The sequence below is a fragment of the Ambystoma mexicanum genome, chromosome 9 (genome assembly GCF_040938575.1).
Source record: "Ambystoma mexicanum isolate Mex_15411 chromosome 9, UKY_AmexF1_1, whole genome shotgun sequence".
Lineage (NCBI taxonomy): Eukaryota > Metazoa > Chordata > Amphibia > Caudata > Ambystomatidae > Ambystoma > Ambystoma mexicanum.
Genome location: NC_090931.1, coordinates 263546469 through 263572983, shown reverse-complemented (window position 1 = coordinate 263572983; position 26515 = coordinate 263546469). Strand labels below are relative to the sequence as shown.

The 26515-nt window shown below is 47.6% G+C and overlaps 1 protein-coding gene across 3 annotated transcripts in view; it reads right to left on the bottom strand.

Moving 5' to 3' along the window:
- Positions 1 to 26515, bottom strand: part of LOC138487944 (calcium/calmodulin-dependent protein kinase kinase 1-like) — a 1547719-nt gene that overhangs the window by 663152 nt on the left and 858052 nt on the right. For all 3 annotated transcript variants that reach the window (XM_069614593.1, XM_069614594.1, XM_069614595.1), the window contains one exon: positions 8336 to 8357. In XM_069614593.1, the coding sequence (XP_069470694.1) occupies positions 8336 to 8357 (22 nt within the window). The remainder of the gene's footprint in view (positions 1 to 8335; positions 8358 to 26515) is intronic.

Genomic DNA, 26515 nt, shown 5'->3' with positions numbered 1-26515 from the left:
ATGCTAGAGTTTTGTTCGTAATCAAATCAGTGATTAGAGAGTGTTATGAAATGGACCTGGCATTGATATTAAGAGCAGATCGCAGCATAGTATGACTATTTAAGAGACTAGTCTAGGACCTCAAAGACACTGTGTGCAGGCGGAGGGATCTGCCGCGGAATTGCGAACATTATGTCAGGAATAATTCCCAACAGGGATTACCCAGAGTCAGCAAGCAGTCCAGCAGATGATAAACAGGCCCTGAGTCAGGGGCGCATGCCATGCCCGCGTGGCCTCGGCTCAACAGGCCAACACAGGCTTTGCGTAGGCTCCCTGCAGGTCTAGTGAGCCTGACTGGCTCTGAAAGAAGACACGCCCCCCCGCGTGGCACTTCCGGAAGTTGGGAAATTAAGTCCCTGAAACGAAAAGGGGAACTGATAAGGGGACTACGAAACAGCGAAAAGGGTAAGAATAGCAGAATCTGAAAATCTCACTAAATAGACACAGGCGTCTACTTTCAGTTTCTAACTAGAACTAAGAAAAACACACAGAAGAAGACAAATAATGGTAAACAAACGAACAGAATTACGGGGTAACAGCACTTCATGCCCACACAAGTCTATGGAGCCCGACTTGCGGTGAATGCTGAGGCGCTGCCTACCCCCAGGAAGCTGGATATGAAGTGCCTGGCAGGGGGGGGGGGTGCTCGGTAGTGCAACAGAGCAGATGAACAATGGGAACAGGGTTACAATAAGAATAGATTACAAATATCAAAATCAGAAAATCGAACTATCCAACCTCCTTAGGAAAGATATGGAACTGAATTGCCAAATTCTAACTTAAACTTGGAAAAGCACACGGAAGAAAAGGAACGATATCAGCACTATATATCAACACTGCAGAATCAGAGGAAGGGAAATCGTTCGATTCATGAAGAAGTAAATCCGACTTAATCCTGCAAATGTCTCTGTTGCCCTCTCCTAGAAACAGCTTCCCCGATTCCTTACCCGCGCTTCCCATGGATCCCGTGTGGCAGTTACAGTGGGTTACGCAAGCCTAACTCATACCGCCACCCTGCACTGCCTATACCGACACACATGCCAGTTACAGTAAGCTACACAAGCCTAACTCACGCCACTATCCTGCACTACTCATGGCAAAACGCATGCCAGTTACAGTAAGCTACACAGTCATAACTCAGGCCGCCACCCTGCACTACTCATAGCAAAACACATGCCAGTTACAGTAAGCTACACAGTCATAACTCAGGCCGCCACCCTGCACTACTCATAGCAAAACACATGCCAGTTACAGTAAGCTACACAGTCATAACTCAGGCCGCCACCCTGCACTACTCATAGCAAAACACATGCCAGTTACAGTAAGCTACACAGTCATAACTCAGGCTGCCACCCTGCACTACTCATAGCAAAACACATGTCAGTTACAGTAAGCTACACAGTCATAACTCAGGCCGCCACCATGCATTACTCATAGCAAAACACATGCCAGTTACAGTAAGATACACAGTCATAACTCAGGCCGCCACCCTGCACTACTCATAGCAAAACACATGCCAGTTACAGTAAGCTACAAAGTCATAACTCACGCCGCCACTCTGCAATACTCATAGCAAAACACATTCCAGTTACAGTAAGGTACACAAGCCTAACTCACGCCGCCACCATGCATTGCCTTTAGCAAAACACATTGCTAGTTACAGTAAGCTACACAGTCATAACTCAGGCCGCCACCCTGCACTACTCATAGCAAAACACATGCCAGTTACAGTAAGCTACACAGTCATAACTCACACCGCCACCTTGCACTACTCATAGCAAAACACATGCCAGTTACAGTAAGCTACACAAGCCTAACTCACGTCGCCACCATGCACTCCCTATACCGTCACACATGCCAGTTACGGTAAGCTACACAAGCCTAACTCACGCTGCCTCCCTGCACTACTCATATCAAAACACATGCCAGTTACAGTAAGCTACACAAGCCTAACTCACGCCGCCACCCTGCACTGCCTATACCGTCACACATGCCAGTTAGAGTAAGCTCCACAAGCCTAACTCACGCTGCCACCCTGCACTGCCTATAGCAAAACACATTGCTGGTTACAGTAAGCTACACAAGCCTAATTCATGCCGCGACCCTGCACTGCCTACACCGACACACATGGCAGTTACAGTAAGCTACACAGCCATAACCCACACCGCCACCATGCACTACTTATACCAACACACATGCCAGTTACAGTAAGCTACACAACCATGACTAACACCGCCACCATGCACTGCCTATACTGACACAAATGGCAGTTACAGTAAGCTACACAAGCCTAACTCATGCCGCCACCATGCACTAATACCCACACACATTCCAGTTACAGTAAGCTACACAAGCCTCATTCACGCCGCCACCCTGCACTACCTATACCAACACACATGCCAGTTACAGTAAGCTACACAACCATGACTCACGCCGCCACCAGGCACTGCCTATACCAACATACATGGCAGTTACAGTAAGCTACACAGCCATAACTCACGCCGCCACCATGCACTACTTATACCGACACACATGCCAGTTACAGTAAGTTACACAACCAGTACTCACGCCGCCACCATGCACTGCCTATACCAACACACATGCCAGTTACAGTAAAATACACAGTCATAACTCATGCTGCCACCATCCACTACTTATACCGACACACGTTCCAGTCACAGGAAGCTACACAAGCATGACTCACGCCGCCATCATGCACCGCCTATAACGACACACATGCCAGTTACAGTAAGCTACACAGCCATAACTCGTGACACCACAATGCACTACTTATACCGACACACATGCCAGTTACATTAAGCTACACAGCCATAACTCGCGCCGCCACCATGCACTACTTATACCGACACACATTCCAGTTACATTAAGCTACACAGCCATAACTCACGCCGCCACCATGCACTGCCTATACCGACACACAACCGCCATAACTCGCGCTGCCAAAATGTGCTACTTATACTGACACATATGCCAGTTACAGTAATCTACACAAACATGACTAGCGCCGCCACCATGCACTGCCTTTCCTGACACCCATGATACCATGGATGACATTCTATGATCTTCAGACTTAGTGCAGCCGCAGTAACTTCAACTAAAGTTTTTCACTGAATTTGCTTGGTGTTTAAGGCAATAGCTTAATTATAGCGTCCTGTTAAAGTTTCTTTTCTGCTGACTATATAACTATACGTAGGGGAATCAGGCATTATCTTCACAAGATATTCAAATTTGCCTTTTAAGGTACATATTACCATAAAATGCAATTCGGTAACATTAACAATTTTATTTAAAAAGGGGCAGTTGGGGGAACAGTGTAAGGGGATGTGGGGACGCTGATTGACGTTTGGGGAAAACAAGGAGTTAGGGCCCAACCGCCCCACCCCATAGTCTTGGCAGGATAGTTCAGGGGCAACGCGTTCACCTTGGCAGCAAAACAACGCGGATCAACACAGGTTTGATCCCCCGGTCCGCACTTATTTAATTAATTAAATTAGTTTTTTATAACGCGCCTAATCCGGTACCAGAGTTCAGCTTCTGAATGCGGATTTGTGATTCAAACCTCTGTTGCTCTGCGTGGTCTGGATTCCAAGACCAGTGCATTGCCCCTGTGCAATCAAACGATCAAACTTTCAAAACCGAAAGTTACAGGGGCAGTTACAAGTTAAGAGCCAACAAAGCACATTAGGGGGAAAGCATTCAGTATTGCGGTAGGGTGTGCGGCGTTTGGGGGGTTGTGGAGAGAGAGCGAAAAAGAGAGGGAAATACAGAAGAAAAGGGAGCGGGCAAAAGACCGGGTGGGGGTTGAGAGAGAGAGAAGACAGAGATGGAGAGAGAGTGTGGAAATGCAGGCCGAATGAGTGACAGAATACACAATTGAAGTGGGACAGACATGCCAAGTAAGAAGAGCACATCATTTAAGAGGCAGGAAAGTGATGGCAGAAAAATGATCACCATGTAGAGCCAATCAGCAAGACGCACCTGTCATCAGTGACTGAGACAAAGGCTTGTTCGCAGCTATAATGGTGCGATGCTCCGCAGAACAAGGCATGTAAGCCCAAGCTGCACCGATTTCTGGAAACCTACATGTCGCCGTGCTTGTTCTATTTCTGGACTATTTCTTTGATGTTCTGTGTTCATTGACCTACTTTTCTGTTCCAATTGCAAGACACTCTGTGCGAAAAACTTTGCATATGCTGTGCATATACTGCAGAGAACAATTCCCCAGCACAGAGGCCACCGTGCTTTCTCCTGCTCGCAACTGACTGGAAGTGTCATTTGGAACTAGACTCATTTATGGAATTCATAATAACGTCGTCTACCCTTTTGAGCACGGTAGCACCTATCCACGAAAAATAGGCACTCTTATTATGTTATTTATTGAGTGAGATCTAGCTTCGAGAAGCAACAGAGCGCTTTACAGAGGTATACACCAATACAAATGCATAACAAATCGCTTCACAGGTCTACAACAGAGGCAGCAGAGACGGCGCGGATACAGCCTTCTTCACCTTCTAGACTAGCCACCATGGTTTAGCTTTAAAAAAAGTTAAAAAATGAAAGCCAACGCAAACTCGTCTAGAGTGACGCCACAGAAAAATATACCAAAGAACTTGCCATTTCTTAGAAATTTGGCGACTCCACAAACAAAGCCTTGCCTTTCCAATAAAAAACCAAAACAGTCTCCTCTGTGAAATGTTTCGACCTACTTACGGAGTCCTGCTCTCTGCAAAAACATTGACGATGGTGAGCCCAGGATGGCTAAGGATTTGGAAGGAGATGAAGATTGTCTTAACTGCTCTGTGTACACGATTGTTGAAGAAGAACTCTCTGGCAAGGTGTCCTCTCCGTCAGCTCTGCTCGAGGCACATCTCCAAACAAAGAAACAACCCATTCAACTTGATCAACACGTTCCTCGGGGGAATAACTTGCCCCCGAACGCATTTCCGTCTAACATCTGGAAAGAAAACTCTCTCCCAGCACACTTTAAAACTGGCTAGTACTTTTCTGACGCTAGAAAAAAGACGAAAATTTGCCTTATTAAAGACTCACTCTTTGTATACGCAGGATAGGACTAAACCAAAAGCAGGGCCTCGCTCGGAACCCAGGTTAAAATCTGTGTGGACTCCAAGCTTTCCCAAAAGAGAGGGCCCAATAGACTGCAACAAAAAAAGTAAGTCTAGCACAGGCCCGATACAGACCTGCTGGGAACCTGCATGGTAACTTTGGAGCGTTTGCCACCTGTAAAAGATGGTCTAACTCTGAATCGTTACCAATATACCTCTGCTTCGTTTTCTTCATTCAGACGATATTGTGATAGTGACATTTCCAAAAGAACAAATAATGGATAGAGTCATTTTGCACTTGCGCTCAAATGACTTAAAGACCTGCCTATTGGAAATGTATCACCTGCCGCTCCTGATGGGCTTTGAATGCAAAAATGTGTTGACAAAACTGGAATCAAAGATTCGTCCCATTTTTCAACCAACGTTCACTGCACGAGCGCATGTTTCTGATGCAGAAACGAGAAGAAATCACAATCAAACTTTCAAAACCAAAAGTTACAGGGACAGTTATAACTTGAGCGTTAAGAGAAGGAGACCAAGTTTAGCGATTATCTAAGAAAACCTCAAGTCCCACTGAAGTTCACTTTTGGCAACAAAGATCTTACCAAGCGTACTATTAACTTTGCATAGGATAAGGCCCAAATAAATTTGAATAGGAAGAGCCGAAAGGAGACTTCTCACACTGACCAACAAACATCTGATTAATCATGAGCGGCCTGCCGACAGATGGCCTTCTGGCATACGAGAGGCTTTACGTATTTACCAAGTGATCGTGATATACTATCAGGTGAGCTAGACATAATCTACTTGCAAGACACTTGGCTTCTCTTGGCCTCTTCACTGAATGGCTATACCTCATTGTTTAATCCGGCCTATGGTGGGGTTTCCGGTCGTCCAGCGGCAGGCCTTCTTACCTTTGTCAAAAATGGTAACGGAATGACAATAGAATTATTTGAAAGTCTAAATCCCTTTGTTGAAGTCATCAGCGTTAAAGATGTATTTGACCAGGAACCCCGACAAGGTCTTTTGTTTAGCATCTACTGGAATCCAGTGATCATTTCTAAAATGCCATTTATAAGCATAATGATGTCCGCTTTAGACAAATGGACCTGGCATTTCAACCCGCATTATACAATTCTAGGGGGTGACTTTAATTGTCTTTGCATTGATAAAGAAACAGGCCATTTTACTCAAAGAAAAGGGCGATAAAACTTTTATAATTATTTTCCTTTCCTTAAAACGGGCAATTGCTTCATCATTATAACTTTGCGGTGCTAACATTGCGTTTTATTGAGATTAAAGCATAAGAAGGTAGTTGCAGGTCAGGGGGAGCTGGAGTGTCAAATACTGATCATATTTCCTTTGGAATCATACATGCCCCATGCTATTCATGTGAGTCATGAAATCGTGGGTTGCAGACCGGGTTCAACTGCATGACTTTAACATGTGTTAACAGCCATTGCACGAGTCATGGCCAAGACGGATTCACCTTTACAGGACACTAGAGCTGTCCCCCACCCACCCCACTAGAGCTGTGACACGCTTAGGGCTTTGGACATTGGCATACAGACACATCCTATTCGCTAGGGCACGGATCTGCAACCTTTGGCTCTCCAAATGTTTTGGGCTACAACTGCCATCATCCCTAACAAGCATAGTCAATAGCCAGACATCATGGGATTTGTAGTCTGAAACCTGTTGAGAGCCAAAGATTGCAGACCCCTGCAACAAGAGCTAAGGAGACTGGGCCAGTAACGTAAATGGACGGGAGACACGCTGCTTGTCATACTTCTTCCCCATGTCTGAGGAATCCACTCCTCACCACCATCACTGCCATGTCCGCTCACCTCTGCCCATGACCTAAACACGTGCAACATACACCTTCAGAAGCTGTGAAGGAAGTACAGGAGGAGAGCTTCTTGATCCGGTCAAAGGGGATCGGTCCTTATGATCCTAGGCCCAGATTCTCATCAGAGAGCTACATCTAGCGGTCTTAGTCCCTGTGTGGTTTTGCAATACATGAGCAGTTTCCGAAGAATATTTGGGTATTCACAATGCTGTGCATTGGAAAGGAGCACAAGAGCAAAGTGCTAACCGTAAATATGTTGTGCACTGCTGCAGCAGTGAAAAAGTACTCGCATTTTAGCCAAAATGGTGAGCAGCTCATGAGAAGCATATGGGAAGGGCTCCCATGACCCAAAGGGGTGTTTACTTTCTTTCCCAGGTATCAACGGCAAGTGGAGTCCCTTTGCCTTAAGAGTACAGGAAAATAATGTCCAGAAATCCTTTGGTTTTCAAAAGGGAATTATGATAGTAACATAAAAAAAACTTCTGAGGCACCAGGCATTTATGACAACAATATAAAAACACACAATTGCAGTATAATTGCATTTGCTTGATTGATTGGTTATTTATTATACGCCAATACACAAGTGTTTCAAGGTGCAACAAGGCAACTGAGGGGCAACAGAGGGAGGAAAATACAATGATCTTACTAGCCTTGTGTCATTGAGATTGTGTAAGTGTGCAACAAGAAGTGCAGGGGAGAGGGTACAGGGAGAAGTGCACCCAGAGCGGCAGGGCCCCGAGTTCAGTGCTGGGAGGCTGGGACCCCAAGGGGCAATCCCAGCCCACTAGTGCCAGGTAAAGCCAGGCGGCAAATGCACAGGCACTGGTCAGGGTGGCGGGGGGCTGCTGTCCTTTCGATTCAGATGACAACCAGGCAGCCAGGCAGAAGATGAGCAGGAGCTTAATCAGAATCTGCACAGGAGAGGGAAAAACCACAACAAAAGGTGTTTCCGCGCGACGTCCATGGCTGTCCTTTATATGCTAGGTCTGTCCCACATCATTTAGCTCTTCGACTCATGTATAATTTGGTGCTAAAATAACATGAGCACTGCACCGCAGTTGCAAAGGGTGCAGTGGAAAATGTATAAGCAAAAGTGTATTGCCTTACCAAAACTAAGCAAAAACAGAAATACAACTCGCCGAGTATGACCTTGCACCCAGACTACTACACGTGTTTTTACGTAATAAATATGACTTCCACCAGTACTGGGCAAAGCAAAAATACAACCACAGCAAATTCAACCAAAATAGGGGGAAAAGGCCACGAGCGGGCATTCTAACAGGGATTAACGCCCTGGCAAATAGACAACAAAGGATACTTGATTGTTTGTGTTATAATGCACATGCATAATTGAAACACTTACCCCTTGCGCATGAGGTCAAACACTGAAAGAAAAGAAATCCGAGTGTTAGAAAATAAATATATAGATATATAAATGAATGGTATAGCTGCAGACAGCACCAACAAATGCATCACTGGATTAAAGCGAAAACAAAAGGCTTATTAAAGCTGAATCCATAATAAAATGAGATGTATTAGCAAAGAATGCAAGTTTGTGTTTACAGTCTAATGTACTGTTGGTTCTAGCTAGGCGCAAATTGTGCAGGAGTGCATTTTGACTATGAATCGCTTCTGGGGCTAGCACTCACGTTTCTGGCACTCTGGAGACAACTGCTGTGATTCAGGGACAAACGTTCAAAAGTGGCAGCAGGTGAAGCCTAGTGACAGAAGGTGTGGTCTGCTGGCAGCAGATGTGAGCTAGTGCCACAGCTGTGGTCTGACAAGTGTGGACTTGCCGAAAACGTTGTTGGCTCGTTGCAGCAGGAGACGTCCAGTGGTTGGCAGCAGGTGGGATGTACTAGCATAGAGGCAGCAGATGTATGTCTGTTGGAACTCAGTGTGGTCCAGTGGCAACAGATGGGGTCTAGTTGCAGCAGGAGACGTCCAGTGGTTGGCAGCAGGTGGGATACACTAGCATAGAGGCAGCAGATGTATGTCTATTGGAACTCAGTGTGGTCCAGTGGAAACAGATGGGGTCTAGTTGCAGCAGGAGACGTCCAGTGGTTGGCAGCAGGTGGGATACACTAGCATAGAGGCAGCAGATATATGTCTGTTGGAACTCAGTGTGGCCCAGTAGCAACAGATGGGGTCTAGTTGCAGCAGGAGACGTCCAGTGGTTGGCAGCAGGTGGGATACACTAGCATAGAGGCAGCAGATGTATGTCTGTTGGAACTCAGTGTGGCTCAGTGGCAACAGATGGGGTCTAGTTGCAGCAGGAGACGTCCAGTGGTTGGCAGCAGGTGGGATACACTAGCATAGAGGCAGCAGATGTATCTCTGTTGGAACTCAGTGTGGTCCAGTGGCAACAGATGGGGTCTAGTTGCAGCAGGAGACGTCCAGTGGTTGGCAGCAGGTGGGATACACTAGCATAGAGGCAGCAGATGTATGTCTGTTGGAACTCAGTGTGGCCCAGTGGCAACAGATGGGGTCTAGTTGCAGCAGGAGACGTCCAGTGGTTGGCAGCAGGTGGGATATACTAGCATAGAGGCAGCAGATGTATGTCTGTTGGAACTCAGTGTGGCTCAGTGGCAACAGATGGGGTCTAGTTGCAGCAGGAGACGTCCAGTGGTTGGCAGCAGGTGGGATACACTAGCATAGAGGCAGCAGATGTATCTCTGTTGGAACTCAGTGTGGTCCAGTGGCAACAGATGGGGTCTAGTTGCAGCAGGAGACGTCCAGTGGTTGGCAGCAGGTGGGATACACTAGCATAGAGGCAGCAGATGTATGTCTGTTGGAACTCAGTGTGGCCCAGTAGCAACAGATGGGGTCTAGTTGCAGCAGGAGACGTCCAGTGGTTGGCAGCAGGTGGGATACACTAGCATAGAGGCAGCAGATGTATGTCTGTTGGAACTCAGTGTGGCCCAGTGGCAACAGATGGGGTCTAGTTGCAGCAGGAATGGCGCATCCCTGCAAGTATTGTCTAATGGAAGCTACTGTGGAATAAGCCAAGGAAGAATACCGTGGCACAGGCGGGTGTGGTCTAACACAGCAAGTGTGATCCAGCAGATTCTGGCATTGTCTCTTGTTGGCAGACCTAATCTACTGGCCACAGGTGCTGTCTAATGGCACCAGCCGATTTCTGGTGCCAGTAATTGGGGTCTTCTGAGAGAAGATGTGACCTAAGAGCAGCAGGTGTGGTAGGTAGTTCAGCAGCTCTGGCGGACTAGGTGCAGGTCTGGTGCAGCGGCAGCAGATGTGAGCTAGTGCAATAGCATCAAGCGTGGCCTACTGTGAGAAGTTGTGATCTAACTGCAGCGTGTGCGGTGTGATGGCAGAAGCAAGAGCGTAGTGGAGGGGAATGTGGCCCAGCAGCAGAAGCACCGGGGATCCCTGGGTAGCAGATGAGGTCTAATTACAGTAGGAGCAGCCCAGCTGCTGCCAGCCTGGCCATGGGACAGTAGGGGGATCAACCTCAAGAAAGCAAGGCCTACATGAAGCAGGTGTGATCCAGAGGCAAAATGTACAGTCGGGCAGCAGTTGTAGCTGTGATTGCGCACAAGCAATAGGTGTGGTTTAGGGGTAGTGGGTGTTGTTCAATGATATATATGGCTTTGCAGAAGCAAACATTTTCTAGCAGTGTCTACTCCATGGATTTGATGATGCATGTAAGAGGACTCATAACACAGGCAAGTAGGGTGGTGCTCAGGTGCCGCAGGACTGACCCCCGAATGTTAATGTGATTCAGATGTGATCATTCTATACAGGCACTCCCGATACAGAGCAAGTGGATATGTCATTGCACTTCAAACAAATGATGCGTTCTAGAAAGCTGCCGTAAAAAGAATATTTCATTGACGTTATTTTAGTACATTCCTTCATCAGTGTGTTAATGTTAGCAAATGTGCATTCTCAGTCCGGCCAAGTCCACGGGTATCCGGTAATATTATCCCCACCAATAATATCGCCATATATATGGTAGTGGGGTAAGGCCACAGGCGACATTATTAGTGGGGATAGTTTATGGGGTTATAGGGACCAGGGGTTGCGGGGGTGTCCCCCGCTCCACTAAAAAAATTATGCAGGTTGCGGGGGTGTCCCCTCTATGTTCCATGGCTTAATATCACCGCAAAAAATATGACAATATTTTTGTATGCCGATATTTTTGCGGGGCTATTAACACACGGAACGGTCCAGGTCTACAACGTTTCAGGACATTTTCCCTTCTTCAGGGAGTAATACGAAGTATGCACACAAATGAAAAAAATCTCTTTGAAAGCGATTACACGAATTTACTACATGAGATACACAGCTGCCACATGGTGGAGAGTGGTGTGGCACAGAAGCAGTAACGTTTGGCTGGCATAATCAATGAGATTTAGAAATAGCATGTGAGGTATAGCGCCAAGAAACCATCTGGGGAAGCAGGTGTGGTCTAGCTCCAGACCGTGCGGTATAATGTAAGAAGGTATTGCTGAGTGGCAGAGGCCATGGTTTGGTGACAGCCGACATAAGTATCGAAGCTTGTTAGATACAGCACTGGTCCATGGTTCAACTCACACTCCCTTTCCCTGCATCCCCCCAAACAGCAGATGCCGGAGGGGTGTATGTTGAACAGGTAAGGACCACTTAGGCACACAGATGACTGAAAGATTCCACGGTGCAGTGCATCCGGGCAGTGCATCCTGGGCTGTGCATCCCGGGCAGTGCGTCCCAGTAAATCCCAGGCAGTGCATCCCAGGCTGTGCATCCCAGTGCATCCAAGGCTGTGCGTCCCAGGCAGTGCGTCCCGGGCAGTGCGTCCCGGGCAGTGCATCCCAGGCAGTGCATCCCAGGCTGTGCATCCCAATGCGTCCCGGGCAGTGCATCCCAGGCAGTGCGTCCCGGGCAGTGCATCCCGGGCTGTGCATCCTGTTGGAAATCAAGTTGCCCTTGGGCTGCATTTTGCCTGTGCGCTGGTCGACAAAAGCGACTCTGCCCAGGCACATTCTTTTGTGCTAGAATGTTCGCTTTTCGGCCCACATGATTAATCCAGTTATGTTGTCCACTTCCGTGTGCACAGGGCACACGAAAGCGGAAAAAACGGTTTATAAATCTGGCCCAAAATGTGCCCTGAGTGTTGTCACTGGGCCGGCACAGAGCCACACAGGTTCGATCCCCGGGTCCGCGCTTAGAAACCTCAGGGTATTAAGCGTGTTATAAATAACCTATCATATCATATCATATCATATTTATACTTTAAAGACACCCTGGTGAGGATGAAAATGCTTTGCTGCAGACTTGACTCCCCAGGACATTCTGCGGATCTTAACCTGGGGTGCCTCTGCCGCCTTTATCTTTGGGCAATGGCTTTGGCCAGATCCCTGTGTTAAGTGCCAAAGGACCTACATCAGGAAACGCCATGGAAGGTGCAGCTTTTGAAGCAAAAGCCATTTCAAGATGTAGAATATCAAACCTATCAGAGTATTAACAGTGGAATGGATAGTACATGTGTGCAGGTGAGGGGAATGAGGTGTGGACTTGACCAGGAGCTCCATTTAAAGCCCACTACAGTCAGGTGTGACCAGCTGGAGATTGCAGGCCAGTGGCATCTCCAGACTCTTTTGACTGGGGGGCCCCAAGTGGGGCACTGACTTATGCAGGGGTGGGATGAGGTACGCACACGTGCACACCCTCTCGTAAGGGTCTGCATAGCATTAATTTACGATTTGTCACCACTACCCATATCTACTTTAAATCACTAACATTCATATCTTACATTCCTTTGTTTAAAGTTTAATGGTCATAGTTTAGGATAATGGGGTGGCACCTGGGGGCGGGGGGGGCAATCACATTCCAGGTGTAGCACGTGCCACGCCAGGCCACTCACTGGACACGCCACTGGTGCAGGCATAGCTTATATGATATATTTGCATGTTTGAAATAACAACCACTTAGTTATTAACAATTTTCTGTTCGTACCAATGAAAAAGTTAGGGCAGTTTAGAGCTCAGACTTCCCCCCCTGGCATAATAACTGTGGATGCACTTTAACTCAGCGTCGTCCTGCAGGGCAAATGATGCCAGCTTCTCTCCCTTTCCACATTCAAGCCTGGGTGGGGGCAGAGGAGGGGTCTGCATTTCCCAGTTTTGTCGTTTCTTCTCTTCTCTCCCTTTCAAGAGAGTCATTTATTTCCCCGAAATTCTTGCAAACATCCCTTCTCCCCCACAATCCCATGCATGTCGCCGCATCCGCGACCTCTGACCAATAACCCCCTCTCCAACTGAACCTTACACGCGCTGGCCGCTTTTTCTCTCCTGATGGTTACACGGGCCGTGCTTCTTCCGGTACGCCTGTGACGTTTTCATCTTTCCGCTTGTAATATGCCTCGCGGGAAGCCGAGGGCGCAGGGTACACACAGGCCTCTGTACTTTCTACTCCCTGCTCTGTAAACCCTTCCAGTCGGCTTATTTGTACCTGAAATGAGCGGTATCTCGGACATGTTTGAATGAACTCTGATTACACGGCTCGGAGGACACCCAGCTCACAACACTAAGCTTTCTATGAGATTTCCTAATGGATGTTATAGCATGGTAGCCACTTTTCTCCACTTGAAACCCCTGCATGTCTTCATAATGGGGAGTGGCACTGTCAGAACTTTTATCAGTGTTAATGCAATGCACAGAGTTAACCTCCTAGAGCCACTTCCCATGCAGGACCCTAGGGGCCCCCACCCCGCACATCCTCCTTTTGGAAGCACGCTGTTTGTGGCCTCCTTCCCTTGGCAGGCGATCATCACGCCGCGATATCTTTATCTTCTGGGAGATGTCAGGCGGTGTGCTTTACACAGAGATAAATACTGACCAAGACATGTAAATATTATCTTTACTTATCTACTGCCAAGTTACGATTGGTTCAAAGTGAATATTCTCAAAGTGCCAGAGCGGCCTACTCGCGCCAGAACCTCTGAAACACTGACATAGTGCTAGGCGGCGCAGAAACACATGCCAGGAGTTGCCCTTGGTACTCCGCTGCTGAAGAGCAGTGCCTGGCATTTGGTGTGGGACTGTCCTTGTGGGCAGGGCCAGACTGCTACGCAAATGGACAGTTCTCCTCCACAAAGGCCAGAGGAGCTAAAAGGTGTTTGTAGACTATCCCATTGAACAGGTTATTTGGCCTTGATTGTTCTCAATAGGCTCTTAAACTTGTGGTTAGGGGTGCCATGATATTTTTAGGACGTGGTTGATGAATACAAGGCCAGTAGAAGAAGTGCCAAAGCCATTTGTCCGACCTCACCAATCCTCCTCAAGCAGCCCCATCTTATTCTCGTTCTCTCCAATTTCGCCTCCGGAATTCCTGAAGCTTCTTGCTTGCAGCTGTCCGTCGGCATCCCCGGGAGATCCTTGTCCTCCCACTCTCCTAGAAGAAATCCTTTCCTCAACTTCTGCTGGCCGCATCACAAGATCTATCATTAACTCTTCCCTCACATCAGACATATTCCCAGACGCTTTCAAGACACCCCACATCAAACCCCTGCTCAATTATTCCTTCCTTGACCCCATCCTACCGGCCAACTACAGACCTATCTCCAACAACCGCTTCATAGCCAAACTAACTGACCGAACAGCTTACTCCCAGCTTTGCATTTTCACTGAATCAAACCTCCTCCTCGACCCCACCCACTGCATCGTCAGACCCCTTTGAGGAACCGAATCATCCCTATTCACCAGCTAGAAGGACCTCAAAAGAACCGCAGGCTCGGAAGGCTTACAGCACTTATCCTCCTCGACCACCGCACCCTCACAGACAGACTCCACTCGCTCGACATCAGGAATACAGCATTAATGTGATTATCCTCTTTCCTTTCCAACCGATCACAAATCACTGCATACCTCCTTTGTCCTCAACCCCCTACCCTGTCACCTACAGAGTACCACAGGCTGTACTCTCTAGCCCTCCTGCTCTTTAAACTCTACCTGAGCCTCCTCCCTGCTCGTATTTGCTCACATGGTGTAACCTGCTACAACTAAGCAGATGACACTCAGATCATCAAGCTCTCTAAATCCTCACCCCGCCCTGACCTCACCTCATGCCTCATAGAAATCGACCACTGGATGACAGCTAACTACCTCCTCCTCAACCCAGGAAAAAACGAAATCATGATCTGCGGGAAGGCTGCCCTCTTCCCCCAACCCACCCTGTGGCCGTCCTAGGCTCTCCTCCCACAACATCCAAGTCAATAAAGAACCTGAGATGTACCATGGACGCAGATCTGAGTCTTTCACACCACATCGACTCGGTATCTAAATCGTGCTATCTACACCTCTGCAATCTGTGACGCATCTTTTACTACCTTTCCTACCCCCACCGAGTCGCAGCAATCACAACTATCGTCCTCTCTCACCAAGACCATGCTAACTCCCTATATCTGGGCGCCCCTGCATCTCAACTCAGAAAACTCCAAAGGGTCCAAAACACCACAGCTAGGCTCCTAGTAGCCCTTGGCCCCGGAGAGCACATCACACTCGCCCTCCTTGTCCTCCACTGGCTCCCTGTTGGTCGACGGTCCACTTTCAAAGCTATGTGCATCACCCACCATGCTCTGCAACAAGACAGGCCCAAAATACCTACAGCACAAGCTCACCCCTTACAAAACTAACAGAAACCTGAGATCAAGCACCGCACTCCTCCTTGCCATCCTTCCCATTAAATCGACCAGAATAGGGAGGTCCTCCTTTTCCATCCAAAAACCCACAATATGGAACGCGATTCCCCTTTGCATCCGCCACTTAGAGGATCATCTTACCTCCCGGGAAGGCCCTCAAGGCCTGGCTTTTCACCCCTGCATCCTGGTGAACCCATTCCACCCCTCATGTTAATTTAACCCCCCGTCAGATAGGCTGGGGCAGGAATAAGTCCCTCAACAATGAGTCACTCAAGAATGTACTGAGCAACGCAGAGAAAGGACCCCAGCTGACCGTAGGACAGGATCAGCGTGCAGCCCTGAAAATAGTATCCGGATCTGTTGTAATTCCTGTTATCTCTTGAGGACAAGAATCTAGAATTACCAGAGGCTCCTTGAAAGGACCAAAAGGACCACCTGCCCTGCAGGGTAAGAGATCTAGCAGTGTCTGAGTCTGCTTTCATGGTTTTGAGGGCCTCATCAACCTTGTCACCAAACAGATTTTCTCCTTCAAACGGCATGTCGACCATCTTGTGTTGAACGTCTTGCTGAAAATCAGTGAAACGTAGCCATCCTTGCCTTCGGAGAACCACCCATTGCCAATCTGTTTAAACCCTGTTTCAGTGAGATCTACAGTGATATTAATGCTGTGGTTTGAGGCTTCTTCCTCTTCACGCACCAGCGTCATGGCTTCCTTACTCTGTTGCTCCGGGTAAGTGTTCTGATATAGGAGCCAACCAATGCCAAATTTCTCGATTGTACTGAGCAACTATAACAAGGGAATTTGCTGCTTTGACAGTTGTTGCATCAATGGCAAGCACTTCTTACCAAAGGCATCCATTTTCCTGCCTTCATTGTCTGGCGAAGTGGCACATTTGTGCTGCATACAAGCCTTGTGATTTGCTGCCACTGACACCACTGACTCTGGAGTGGGTTGTGAGGTGAGACATTTTGGTGTTGTTTGAGGTGCTTTAAACTTTTTATCCAGCCTTTCTTTAATTGCCAGCTATGTAAATGGATGTTTAAGAGTGTGAAGACCCTCCTGCCAAACATGATCCAGGTTCGGTGTGGAAAACACTGCTTTCCTGCGCTTCCTCATGTGGTCAAAGAGGAAACAGTCCTTTTCTTCTTAAGGGATTAAGCCGAATTCCTGGCATGCCTTAGAAACCATGGAGTGGAAAGTCCTAATGTCATCTGTAGGCAAGGGTTAAGCAGGACTGCCCTGCATATCTTGGTCTGGGTCATCCGTGTCCCACGTGTCAGCTCTGTGAGGAGACAAAGAGGTGGTGGAGCTTGTATCCCGTGGACCAGTGTCTTGGTCTGTATCTACTAATTCTCCCTCTTCTTGCTCACGTATACGTGGGCTATATCTTCATGGAAGTGGAGGTCTATGAGGGGATTGAGTTTGTAGACATTTGTCTTGGCCCCTAGAGGAATGGCCTCAATCCCTTTGATGCTGCTGCCCTGGCGTACTTGGTCTTTTCTGCATACATGAACTGGCTGTGGTTGCGGCGGTGGAAGCCTGGCATTGAGCTGTCCCAATAGTGACTGTAGTGTGGAAAGCACTTGCACAGAGAGCAAGGATTGTGGGTTTAGGAGCGGGTATTGCGGATTCATACCTGTCATTCCCAATGGTGTTGCAGGTAGAGTAGGTGTGTGAAATCTTAGAGGTGTGTCTTCTCCTCTTGACAGTAGGCGATCAGAGGGTTTGTCCTGAATCGGAGGTTGGGAAGTACCTTCCTCCGATCGGAGTCAGTGACCCCCTGGACACTTTTCTGGGGAGGCTCAAAATCTGAAGTGATTTCATGCTGTAAAATGTTTTCAGGCATGATGTCTCGGTAGTTTATCAGAGATATTTCTAGAGGAATATGCTCATGCTCTACAGCGTCCCTTGTCAGGGTTTTGAATATACTCTTGGAGGACAATATGTTGTCCTGTATAGGTAACTCTGTGGTCTCCGTTGCGACAGTGGTCGACAGGGTTGAAGGCTGCATCGGCTTACTCCTGGGTGATTTGTGTGTTTTGGTCGTCGACGAGGTGATCGACAGTTGACTTCCTGTTGTCGTCACCGATTTCGTTATTAGAGTTGATGTTGACAATGATTTGGTCGTCGGCAGGTGTCTCGCGGATAACTCTTGCCCAGAGGAGGATTTGCGAGACTCTGAAGATGAATGATGTTTCTTTTTTGCAGACGACGAAGAGGAGGTCTTTGTGGCAGACTTGGATCTATGCTTGTCTATCGTCGGAGAGGACCTTATCGACAAATCGGACGTGGGTTTGTCGACGGGTGTGAGTTTTTATCCCTCAGTTTTTCCGACAGCATCCTCATCGACGGGACCTTGGACGAGTGTTTAGACCTGGTATGGGACCCCTCACCCTCACCGCTACCTGGTGTTTATTTAACAGAAGAGGAGTGTTTTGCCTTATTGTGACTCGTGGATGATTTTGGCTCACCTGTTTTTTGTTTTTTTGCCAACGGTTCTTCAGACTTGGATCTCTGACATGATGGCGACCTCTTGTCAGAGGGAGTGGTAGCTCTCCAGATCCTTGACAAGTCCACTTCCGAGGCTGGGTATGCTCCTTCATTGAGGCAACAAATTAGGTGACGATTTCTGTCCTTAAAGGTTTTTTGCGAAAAACCCTGGAAGATGACACATTCCTCCGCGGAATGGTTAGGGTAGAGGCATTAAAGACAATCTATGTGTCTGTCGCCTTCGTACACATTCTTTAGGCCGCAGCTGTCACAAGGCCTGAATAAGGACTTCTAAGGTCCAGAGTTCACCATGGTTGCACACAGGACCGTATAAATTGTCGCGGTTGCTGCGGATGGAGTAAAAGGTTGAAGAAATCTAAATTTTTTTAAGGAATGTGAATTTCTCTCAGGAGAGAAGAATGCGAGGAATCCCACAAGCTCAAAAGACAGTTGAAATCTGAGGGGAGGCTGCTGGGGCGGAGCTATACACTCAACGTCCTATTGGTGGAGACCAAAAGCACCCACAACAACGTTGATGGAACACTCAAAGTGTCAAGTTTTTCCATAGGAAAACTACTAAGTCAAAGTAGCCAGGGATTCCCAGCCTGATGACAGGGAATATTCACAGCATGTGAATCCATGAAAGATCCAATGCTGGAGAAATGCAATAATTTCTTTGTGACCTGTGTGGTAAGCAAGCAAGGCCAGAATTTGGAAGTAGGTACGCTGAGTAGATGGGGTAGTATGAACTTATGAAGGCATGCGAGTTAGCAGGACGCCCTCTTCCTCTGATCATTCAACGGAGCTCCACCAGGGCGATCGCCTGCTTGATGTGCAGTGGTGATGGAAGCCCCCATTAGTGGTACTTGCAGGGCAGCTACTTGGACCTGTCCCTCCACATTCCTTACCCATTACAAGGTTCACTCCCAGGGTCTGAGGCACTTCTTATAAGTGCTTCGGTCATGGGGTTAGTGCTCTCATGAGTATATTTTGCTTATCACAATAGTTTGTATATGCACACTTCTATAATGAGTCTTTTTATGTGATGGGTGTCACACAAGTGCCTGGGGTATTTAGTCACAGATTAAAAAAGGTGAACAATGGGCAATGCTCGGATCACATCCGGTTATCTCCATTTCATCAGCTACATCCCTTGCCATCTTACGCACATACCCACCATCCCGCCAGAAGTGTTGACAGTCCTATGTATGTTCTGAATTAGTACAGGCGGTTTTAGGCCCAAATGAGATTGGTAAATTGAGATTTGCCCCTGGGAGAAGGTGGGGGGGGGCAGGGGGCAGGTGGAGGGGGAGCAGAAAGCCTGTAATAAAACAATGTTCTACGAAGAGGAAGATACCTGAGATTAAGGTGACAAAGAATGGTAACTGATGTAATGGAATTTGCCGGACATAATCTGGGTATTGCCTGCCAAAAAGAGTCGGACACCAGGCTTGCCTACCTCGGTGCATGTGCTGCACAATGGAACAACCAAGCAATAAGTCAACCAGGCATGTCTCAATCCATGAGCAACATCAAACTAATGTGACGCTTTGCACTTGAATCCAAATTGAGTGAGGCTCGGAGCAGGGGTTTTAAAGTGTTGAAGAGAGGGTCCCAGGAATGCCCCCTATAACCCCTATGCGACGATCAACCCACAGAATGAAAGGTGTAACTCGTTGCTTGGCTATTCACCGACTGCACCAATGTATCCCAGATATGAAAAGAGATATTCTCTCAGACAGACATTTAAACCACATCCAGTTGATGGTTTAGAGGAGACAGGGGTTTCATCAACAGACCAGTTCGACTGACAGAAAAACCAAGCATTGATGACATCATTAGAGACATCATGACATAGCAGCATTAGTCATGAAGCCAATCTGCACTGATGCATGAAGCTGCACAGACATACACTAGTTTATTGCTTGTAGACATGAAAAACATGTTATAACTCCTGTAGGTAGAGGCCAGATACATTTACGTAATGCTAAAAACCTTTTCTTTCTTTTGCCAAAGCAGAAATACAAGACACCAAAGTATAAGTGGACCAAGCTTTCATATGCTTTATTTCAACTAACCATAAGAAGCCATAGAAACACATAGGGAACATATAGGGTGACTGAAGTGAATGAGGCTGGAAACACAGGCCTCAGGTACATGGAAGGGGAGACGTGGTTCCTGCAGCACGAGACGCAGAGCTTGTGTTCACAGCCAACGACAAGGGCGGGTGGAAAATTCCTGATTCCTGAGGCAGCAAACAACCTGCATGAATTCAGAATAAAATCCTCATAAATGCAGCCAGAAGAGCTTCATTTTGTGGTCCCTTCACACATGACCCAGCAGAGCAGGACAATGCCCATTTAGTCGTGGTGGAAAGAGAAGCTGTTCCCAGCGAGGAAGAGTGAATTTGATACAAGTGTTGCCCACCAAAACTGCGACCTGAAGGCACTCCCTCAGGCTAGGTGATCAGACCAGTAGCAACAATATGGAACACACAGCACTCCTTTGCCATTCCGATCATCTTGAAAATTTACACTGATCTCGGTGACCGGAAAAGGGTCCCAGGCCTGGGAGGACCAGCCCTAACCAATCCAGAAGCTCCCTTTGTAAAATGGTATAAAATGTTGCATGGGCCAATGGTCTTCCTGCGACCCTGCAACAATATAGTGGGCTTGGGGCTGGTGCCACCTGACATGGTGAACCAATGGGACAACTGAAAAATCCCAATGGGGATATCTCGTACGTTTTTGGGGTGGACCTGATTTTTATGACGCCATCAGGGCAAAAGACCTGGTGAGACAGGTTTGGGAGCTGAGATTGCTGGAGAATTGTGTTTTCCTGTATGATCCCTGTCTATTGCAGAAATAAAGACAGTAAACTTTGCCCCATGGCTGAGTCTTCCATTTTTGCATTGGGGAGTATTGATGGGCCTAGGATACTCTGCTAACTGTTGATATTGTTACTGCGAATCCCTGATTCCTCTGGCATACTTCAGTGTGGTAAAGGCCCCTGATTGGCTGGGAGGCCGCCCCTCCCCCTTCGCAGGTATTAATAAAATAAATGAGGTGGTACAGGGGTCACCCCCATTAAGATAAAGCCCTCACAAAGAGGTAGGCAGGGTAGGGAGCAGATACACCCTAGATTAGCATGATGCACAGAAAGTGACAGCAAAAAAAGATTTGGGGTTGTTTTACCGCGACTTAAAAGTTCTCGACGGAAATGACTGCATGAGAAACATATATAATACAAAATTGTTTGTACATTTCCCATTCGGTCATCCAAGGTAAAACAACTCCAAATCTATAGAAACCCTAACCCCCTCCCACCGCTGCCCACACCCCCACACCCCTACTTATCTTTCCTTCCATCTTGCTGGTCCCTGTGACACCAGTTCCCTTTCATTTCTGTGATCAGGAACCGGCGCTGCAGGGGCCTTTTCTTTTTTTTTGGTTGGGTCAGCTGCAGGGGTGTCCCCCACAAGCCCCCCTCACTATATTGTATAATTTAGTGAGCGGAGTGTTGCTGGGGGACACCCCTGCAGCCTTTAAAAATATACTGTAGTATAGTGCACACACCGCAGCCTTTTATTTTTGGTCGGGTCAGCTGCCTGATCTGTCCCGCAACCCCCGCTCACTATACTGGATACTATAGTGAGCGAGCTGTTGCGGGAGATACCCTGCAGCTGTTCCGACAATTTTTTTTAAAATAAAAATGACCTACACCACGAAATACAAAATGTTCTACAAACATTTAGTCAGTAGGACATTTAGTAGTATCTATTTTAGGTAATTTGGTGGTGTGGGTCATTTGGATTCAGTGATTTCGTCCACCCGTGCCAATGCCAATCCATTGCCATAACTACTGCAGCACCTAATTAGTCTCCAGCTTTTCATGGGATGGACCAACTCGCTATCGCTTTCTGAGATTTGTAGGCTCTTACAGTGAATGTTCACACTTACCATCTGGAGTTTGTCTACTGTCTCCTATTGGCAAGAAAACAGTATGCTGCAACAAGCAGAGTCTCACACTTTTCAGAATGCCACCAATCATGGGGCCACTTTTCCCTGTCACAGCCTGGCTGGCCAGGGTGAGACTAGAGGTCAGTGGCATGCAGCTGAAGGATGTAGGATCATGGCTGACCAGGCCTGGCTCTTAGGACGCGAGACCCGACTGCCAGAGACTGCTTAGCAGCCAATGGAGGGACAGCAGGTGGCACACCTGGCAAGTAACAATTGCCTTGTAACCCCTTACCTATGTCCCTGTGCTCTCACTTTCAGAGACGGATAACGAGTTATGGTTCAGACAGAGGGGCCAGGAGACTTTTGGCTCCGAGTGATGGCGTGAGCACTTTCCCAGCCTGCTTTGGGTCTGCAGAGTGGCGACAGCAGCCACAAAGGAAAGTTGGTTGTTTTATATTTTCAAGATGAGACAGAAAATAAAGGAAGAAGAAAAGGTTTGGCTGCAACTTATACTACAGGGCATTGAAAACACAGGAGAAATGAGGCATGTTAACTATTATATCATATGAAGTTATTAGTTAATGTTTGTGCTCATTTCCTTGTGCCATTTAGTAGTTTGTAGAAGTGTAATTTGGGATGCTGCCCCTTTAAGAGGTGTACGCACGCGGCAGAGTGATTTTGCACTCCGTCATGTGCAGTACAAATAAAGGGGGCGTTCCTGGCTGCGCAGAGTGACCGGTGAGCCCAAACTGAGCAGACGTGTTTGTGTGCTGTCTGTGACAGGGGGTGGCGGCTCACGGGCACCTGAGAGGGCGTGGGCTGTTTGCTGGCTCTTGCTTTCATGCAACATATTCTTTTGGAAGACCCCACCACCCCCGTGCCCTATCAACACTGCTCACGCCCAGCAGAGATCTACAAGACGCTATATCAGAGAACTGCTTCGCTTGATGGCCCAGCTCACCGAAGGCCTGTTTGCTAACTCGATTATGAAACTAGCTGCAGTGCTCCTTAAATTGTCATCTGAACTGCAGAGCTCGATATCCATAGTTCATCCCGAGAGAGCCCGAGGCTGCAGTCGCTCGAGGTATGCATAACCACTTTACCTGTGAAATCTTAAAAATGGCTTTCGCTCCAATGTCGACCTTCAGGGATGGTTTGACATTTGCTCGTTCCAATTGCTATAGGGCGTAAAGCGGAACTTTGAGATGCTCTCCAGGGTCGCACCATTTAAGATCATTTCCTTTAGCTTTTCTTTATAGATTACTTTCTCCAGGATGTTCTCTCCTTCTGCCCAGAATCTTTGTGAGACCTGAAACAATGTTTGCAAGTAAAACGAGTTGTCTGGTTGCAAACGTGCATGTATTGATATAGTCCCAATACAGAGGACATCCACCTCTATTGTCTTTACGGCTGAGTAGAAGAGTTGGCACAGACAGATAGCCCTATTTGAGAAGCTTCAGTGCAGGTTCTCAGCAGTAGAGCTACTGAGGAGTTACGTGCACCGCCACGGAAGAGCCAGTGCAGTCTGACGAGTTGGCGCAGTGCAGTACAGCTTTTGATAGTATACATCAGGGTGTCGGCCAGAGTGAGGCAGAAGGATGCCCTCACCCAATCCCGCTGACAACCTATGTGCCCGGAACAGAGCGCCTGACTCTGGATCCTACCGAGACATTGCCGGGCTAAGCTCATCGGCAAGATGCACAAAGGAGGATAGCTCAGGGGCAACGCGCTCACTTTGGAAGCAAGACGACGCGGAGCAACGCAGGTTCGATCCCCGGGTCCACACTTCGAAACCTCCAGGTATTAAGAGTGTTATAAATAACCACATAATCATAAAGGGGCACATACACAATGCCTTCTAACAGTGACTGACAGTCCGACCCCAATATGGACAGCAGGGTGGGAATGAGGTCATCAACATTGACAGCCCTCCTCCATCAGCATCAGGACAAAGCACCATTTTCAATCTTTACTTAATCTTCCCCAGATGGCTACAGGTTGAACCTTCTGCAGAACCTGAGGTTCTTCTCAGCTCCTGCAGATGAAAGGAGCCAGGTGAGGGCAAGGTAATTCAAAAGATAACGCAGCACTGCAAGTCAGCACGACAAGGCCCTAGCGCGAGCATGTATCTGACAAGACGTTCCTCCCTCTAGAAAACTATTGTGGTCCAATGTGGTCAGGCTGCAGGCATTAATGAACTCTCACATCCTGCTAGTCCTGAGCGGGATACTGACCCAAGAGGTTACGCATCCACCATTTAATAGAAAGGAAAGGGGATTTACCCTAGATTATCCAGCAATGGAAGCTGACCATTGCATGACTTGTACATCTCCCAAATTCATAAAAGGCCCGAAGAGCGGTCTTTTTTTATGGTGAATCCATTCAATATAGGAAACCTATGAAGGCTACAGCAAAGATTTAAGTAAAACAACTAATGGAGAGAAGCCTCCTAAAGGGCAACTTGACTGGTGAACCCCAAGAAATAAAGCAAGGATGCTTTTATGAATTTGATCAACTCTGAAGCTATGCCCGAAGAAGAAAGTCACAGTGTGCAGCTGTGGCAGAGGAAACTCGGAGGCCATGCCAGGGGAAGGAATGTTACTTTATGCAGCTGTGGCAAAGGTAACTCTGAAGCCGCCCCAGAAGAAGGAATGGCACAATATGCCGCTGTGGTGGAGGCAACTCAGAAGACACGCCAGAAGAAGGACTGTTATAGTACGCAGCTGTGGCCCAGGCAACTCTGAAGGCACGCCAGAAGAAAAAGAAATGGCGCAGTGTGCAGCTATGGCAGAGGCAATTCGGAAGCCATGCCAGGAAAAGGAATGTTACTTCATGCAGCTGTGGAAGAGGTAACACCGAAGCCACACCAGAAGAAAGAATCTAACCTTATGCAGCTCTGGTGGAGGCATGCCACCCCAGAAAAAGACAGAGAAAAGGAACAGTGTGCAGCTGTGGCAGAGGCAACTTGGAAGTCATGCCAAGAAAAGGGATGTTACTTCATGCAGCTGTGGCAGCAGTAAGTCTGAAGCCACACCAGAAGAAGGAATGGCACAGTATACAGCTGCAGTGGAGGCAACTCTGAAGCCACCCAGACAGAGAAATGACAGTGCGGTGCAGCTGTGGCACAGGCAATTCTGAAGGCACACCAGAAGAAGAAAAAGCAATGACACAGTGTGCAGCTGTGTTAGAAGGAACTCGGAAGCCATGCCAGAAGAAGGAATGTTGTATTATGCAGCTGTGGCACAGTCAACTCTGAAGCCACCCCAGAAGAAGGAATGGCAAGGTATGCAACTGTGGTGTAGGCAACTCTAAAACCACACCAGAAGAAACAAATAAATGGCAAAGTATGCAGCTGTGGCAGAGGCAACCCTGAAGCCATGCCAGACGTAGCAATGGATCTGTATGCACCTGCGGCAGAGGGCTTCATGGAGTTAGCAATGAACAACCAAAAATCAAGAAAAAACCCTGGCCAGCAAGGTAAGAAGTATGAGATTCCACAGTGGGGCCGGGAAAGGTAGACAATGAAACTGACACGGAAAAGAGCAGCTTGTACCTGGGGGAGGACAAGGCCACCCTAGGTCCTACAGGTACAATTTGAGAAAAGAAAAGGGGAATTGCTCGGGGAATAATTATTAAGGCGGTCTCAGAGTGGAAAATAAACCAGGTGCCCCCAGATTTGAAGAACAAGCAAAACCACCAAACATTTTCACAAAGGGTTAGAAAGGGAATGCCACAGAGAATGCAATTAGTGATAACAGAGGCCAACCCCAACCGAGTAAAGACCAGAAAAAAAAACACTGTGGACATTAGCTGAATATTAAAGCAGAAGAAAGCAGCAGGCAAAAATGGATATAGGTGCCAGGATGCCCTAATGGTAGCCCCACAAACCCCCTGCTTTAGCCACCATGCAATGCAGGCAAAAAGAGCTGCTTGTGGATAGTGCAAAAGGTGTGGAGAAAAGCAAAGAGGCGAGCTCTAACTGTATGCTGTTCCATGTTGGGGAAGAAAATAAGCTGAAAGAAAATACAGCCAGGCTTGGACTCACACAAAGGGCAAGAGGGCAATTCTTGAAGGGCCCATCTGACAGTCCATTCTGGGACTGTTTTTTAAGCCAATCTGGAAGAATTTGAAGACCTACTGCCAGCTGCTGGTTTTGATCAAATTTCAAAATGCCTGATTTTTCAGAGATGTATCCCATATTTACCCCAAAAGTACTACCCTAAGTGTTTGTAGTAAAACAAAATCACAAATTGTGATTCATGAATGTGGACCATATTATCTTTGGTACCCGGGTATTTTTTTGTCCATGTCCATCACTGCATGCAGCAACAATAGCATAGAGAACGAGTACCTGTAATGCTATCCGCTGTAAAAGAAGACCTAATTCGATAAAGGAGAGTAGCAAGGACCGCAGCTCCCCGGAAGCAGGAGGGAGCGGCAAGGGCAGCCACA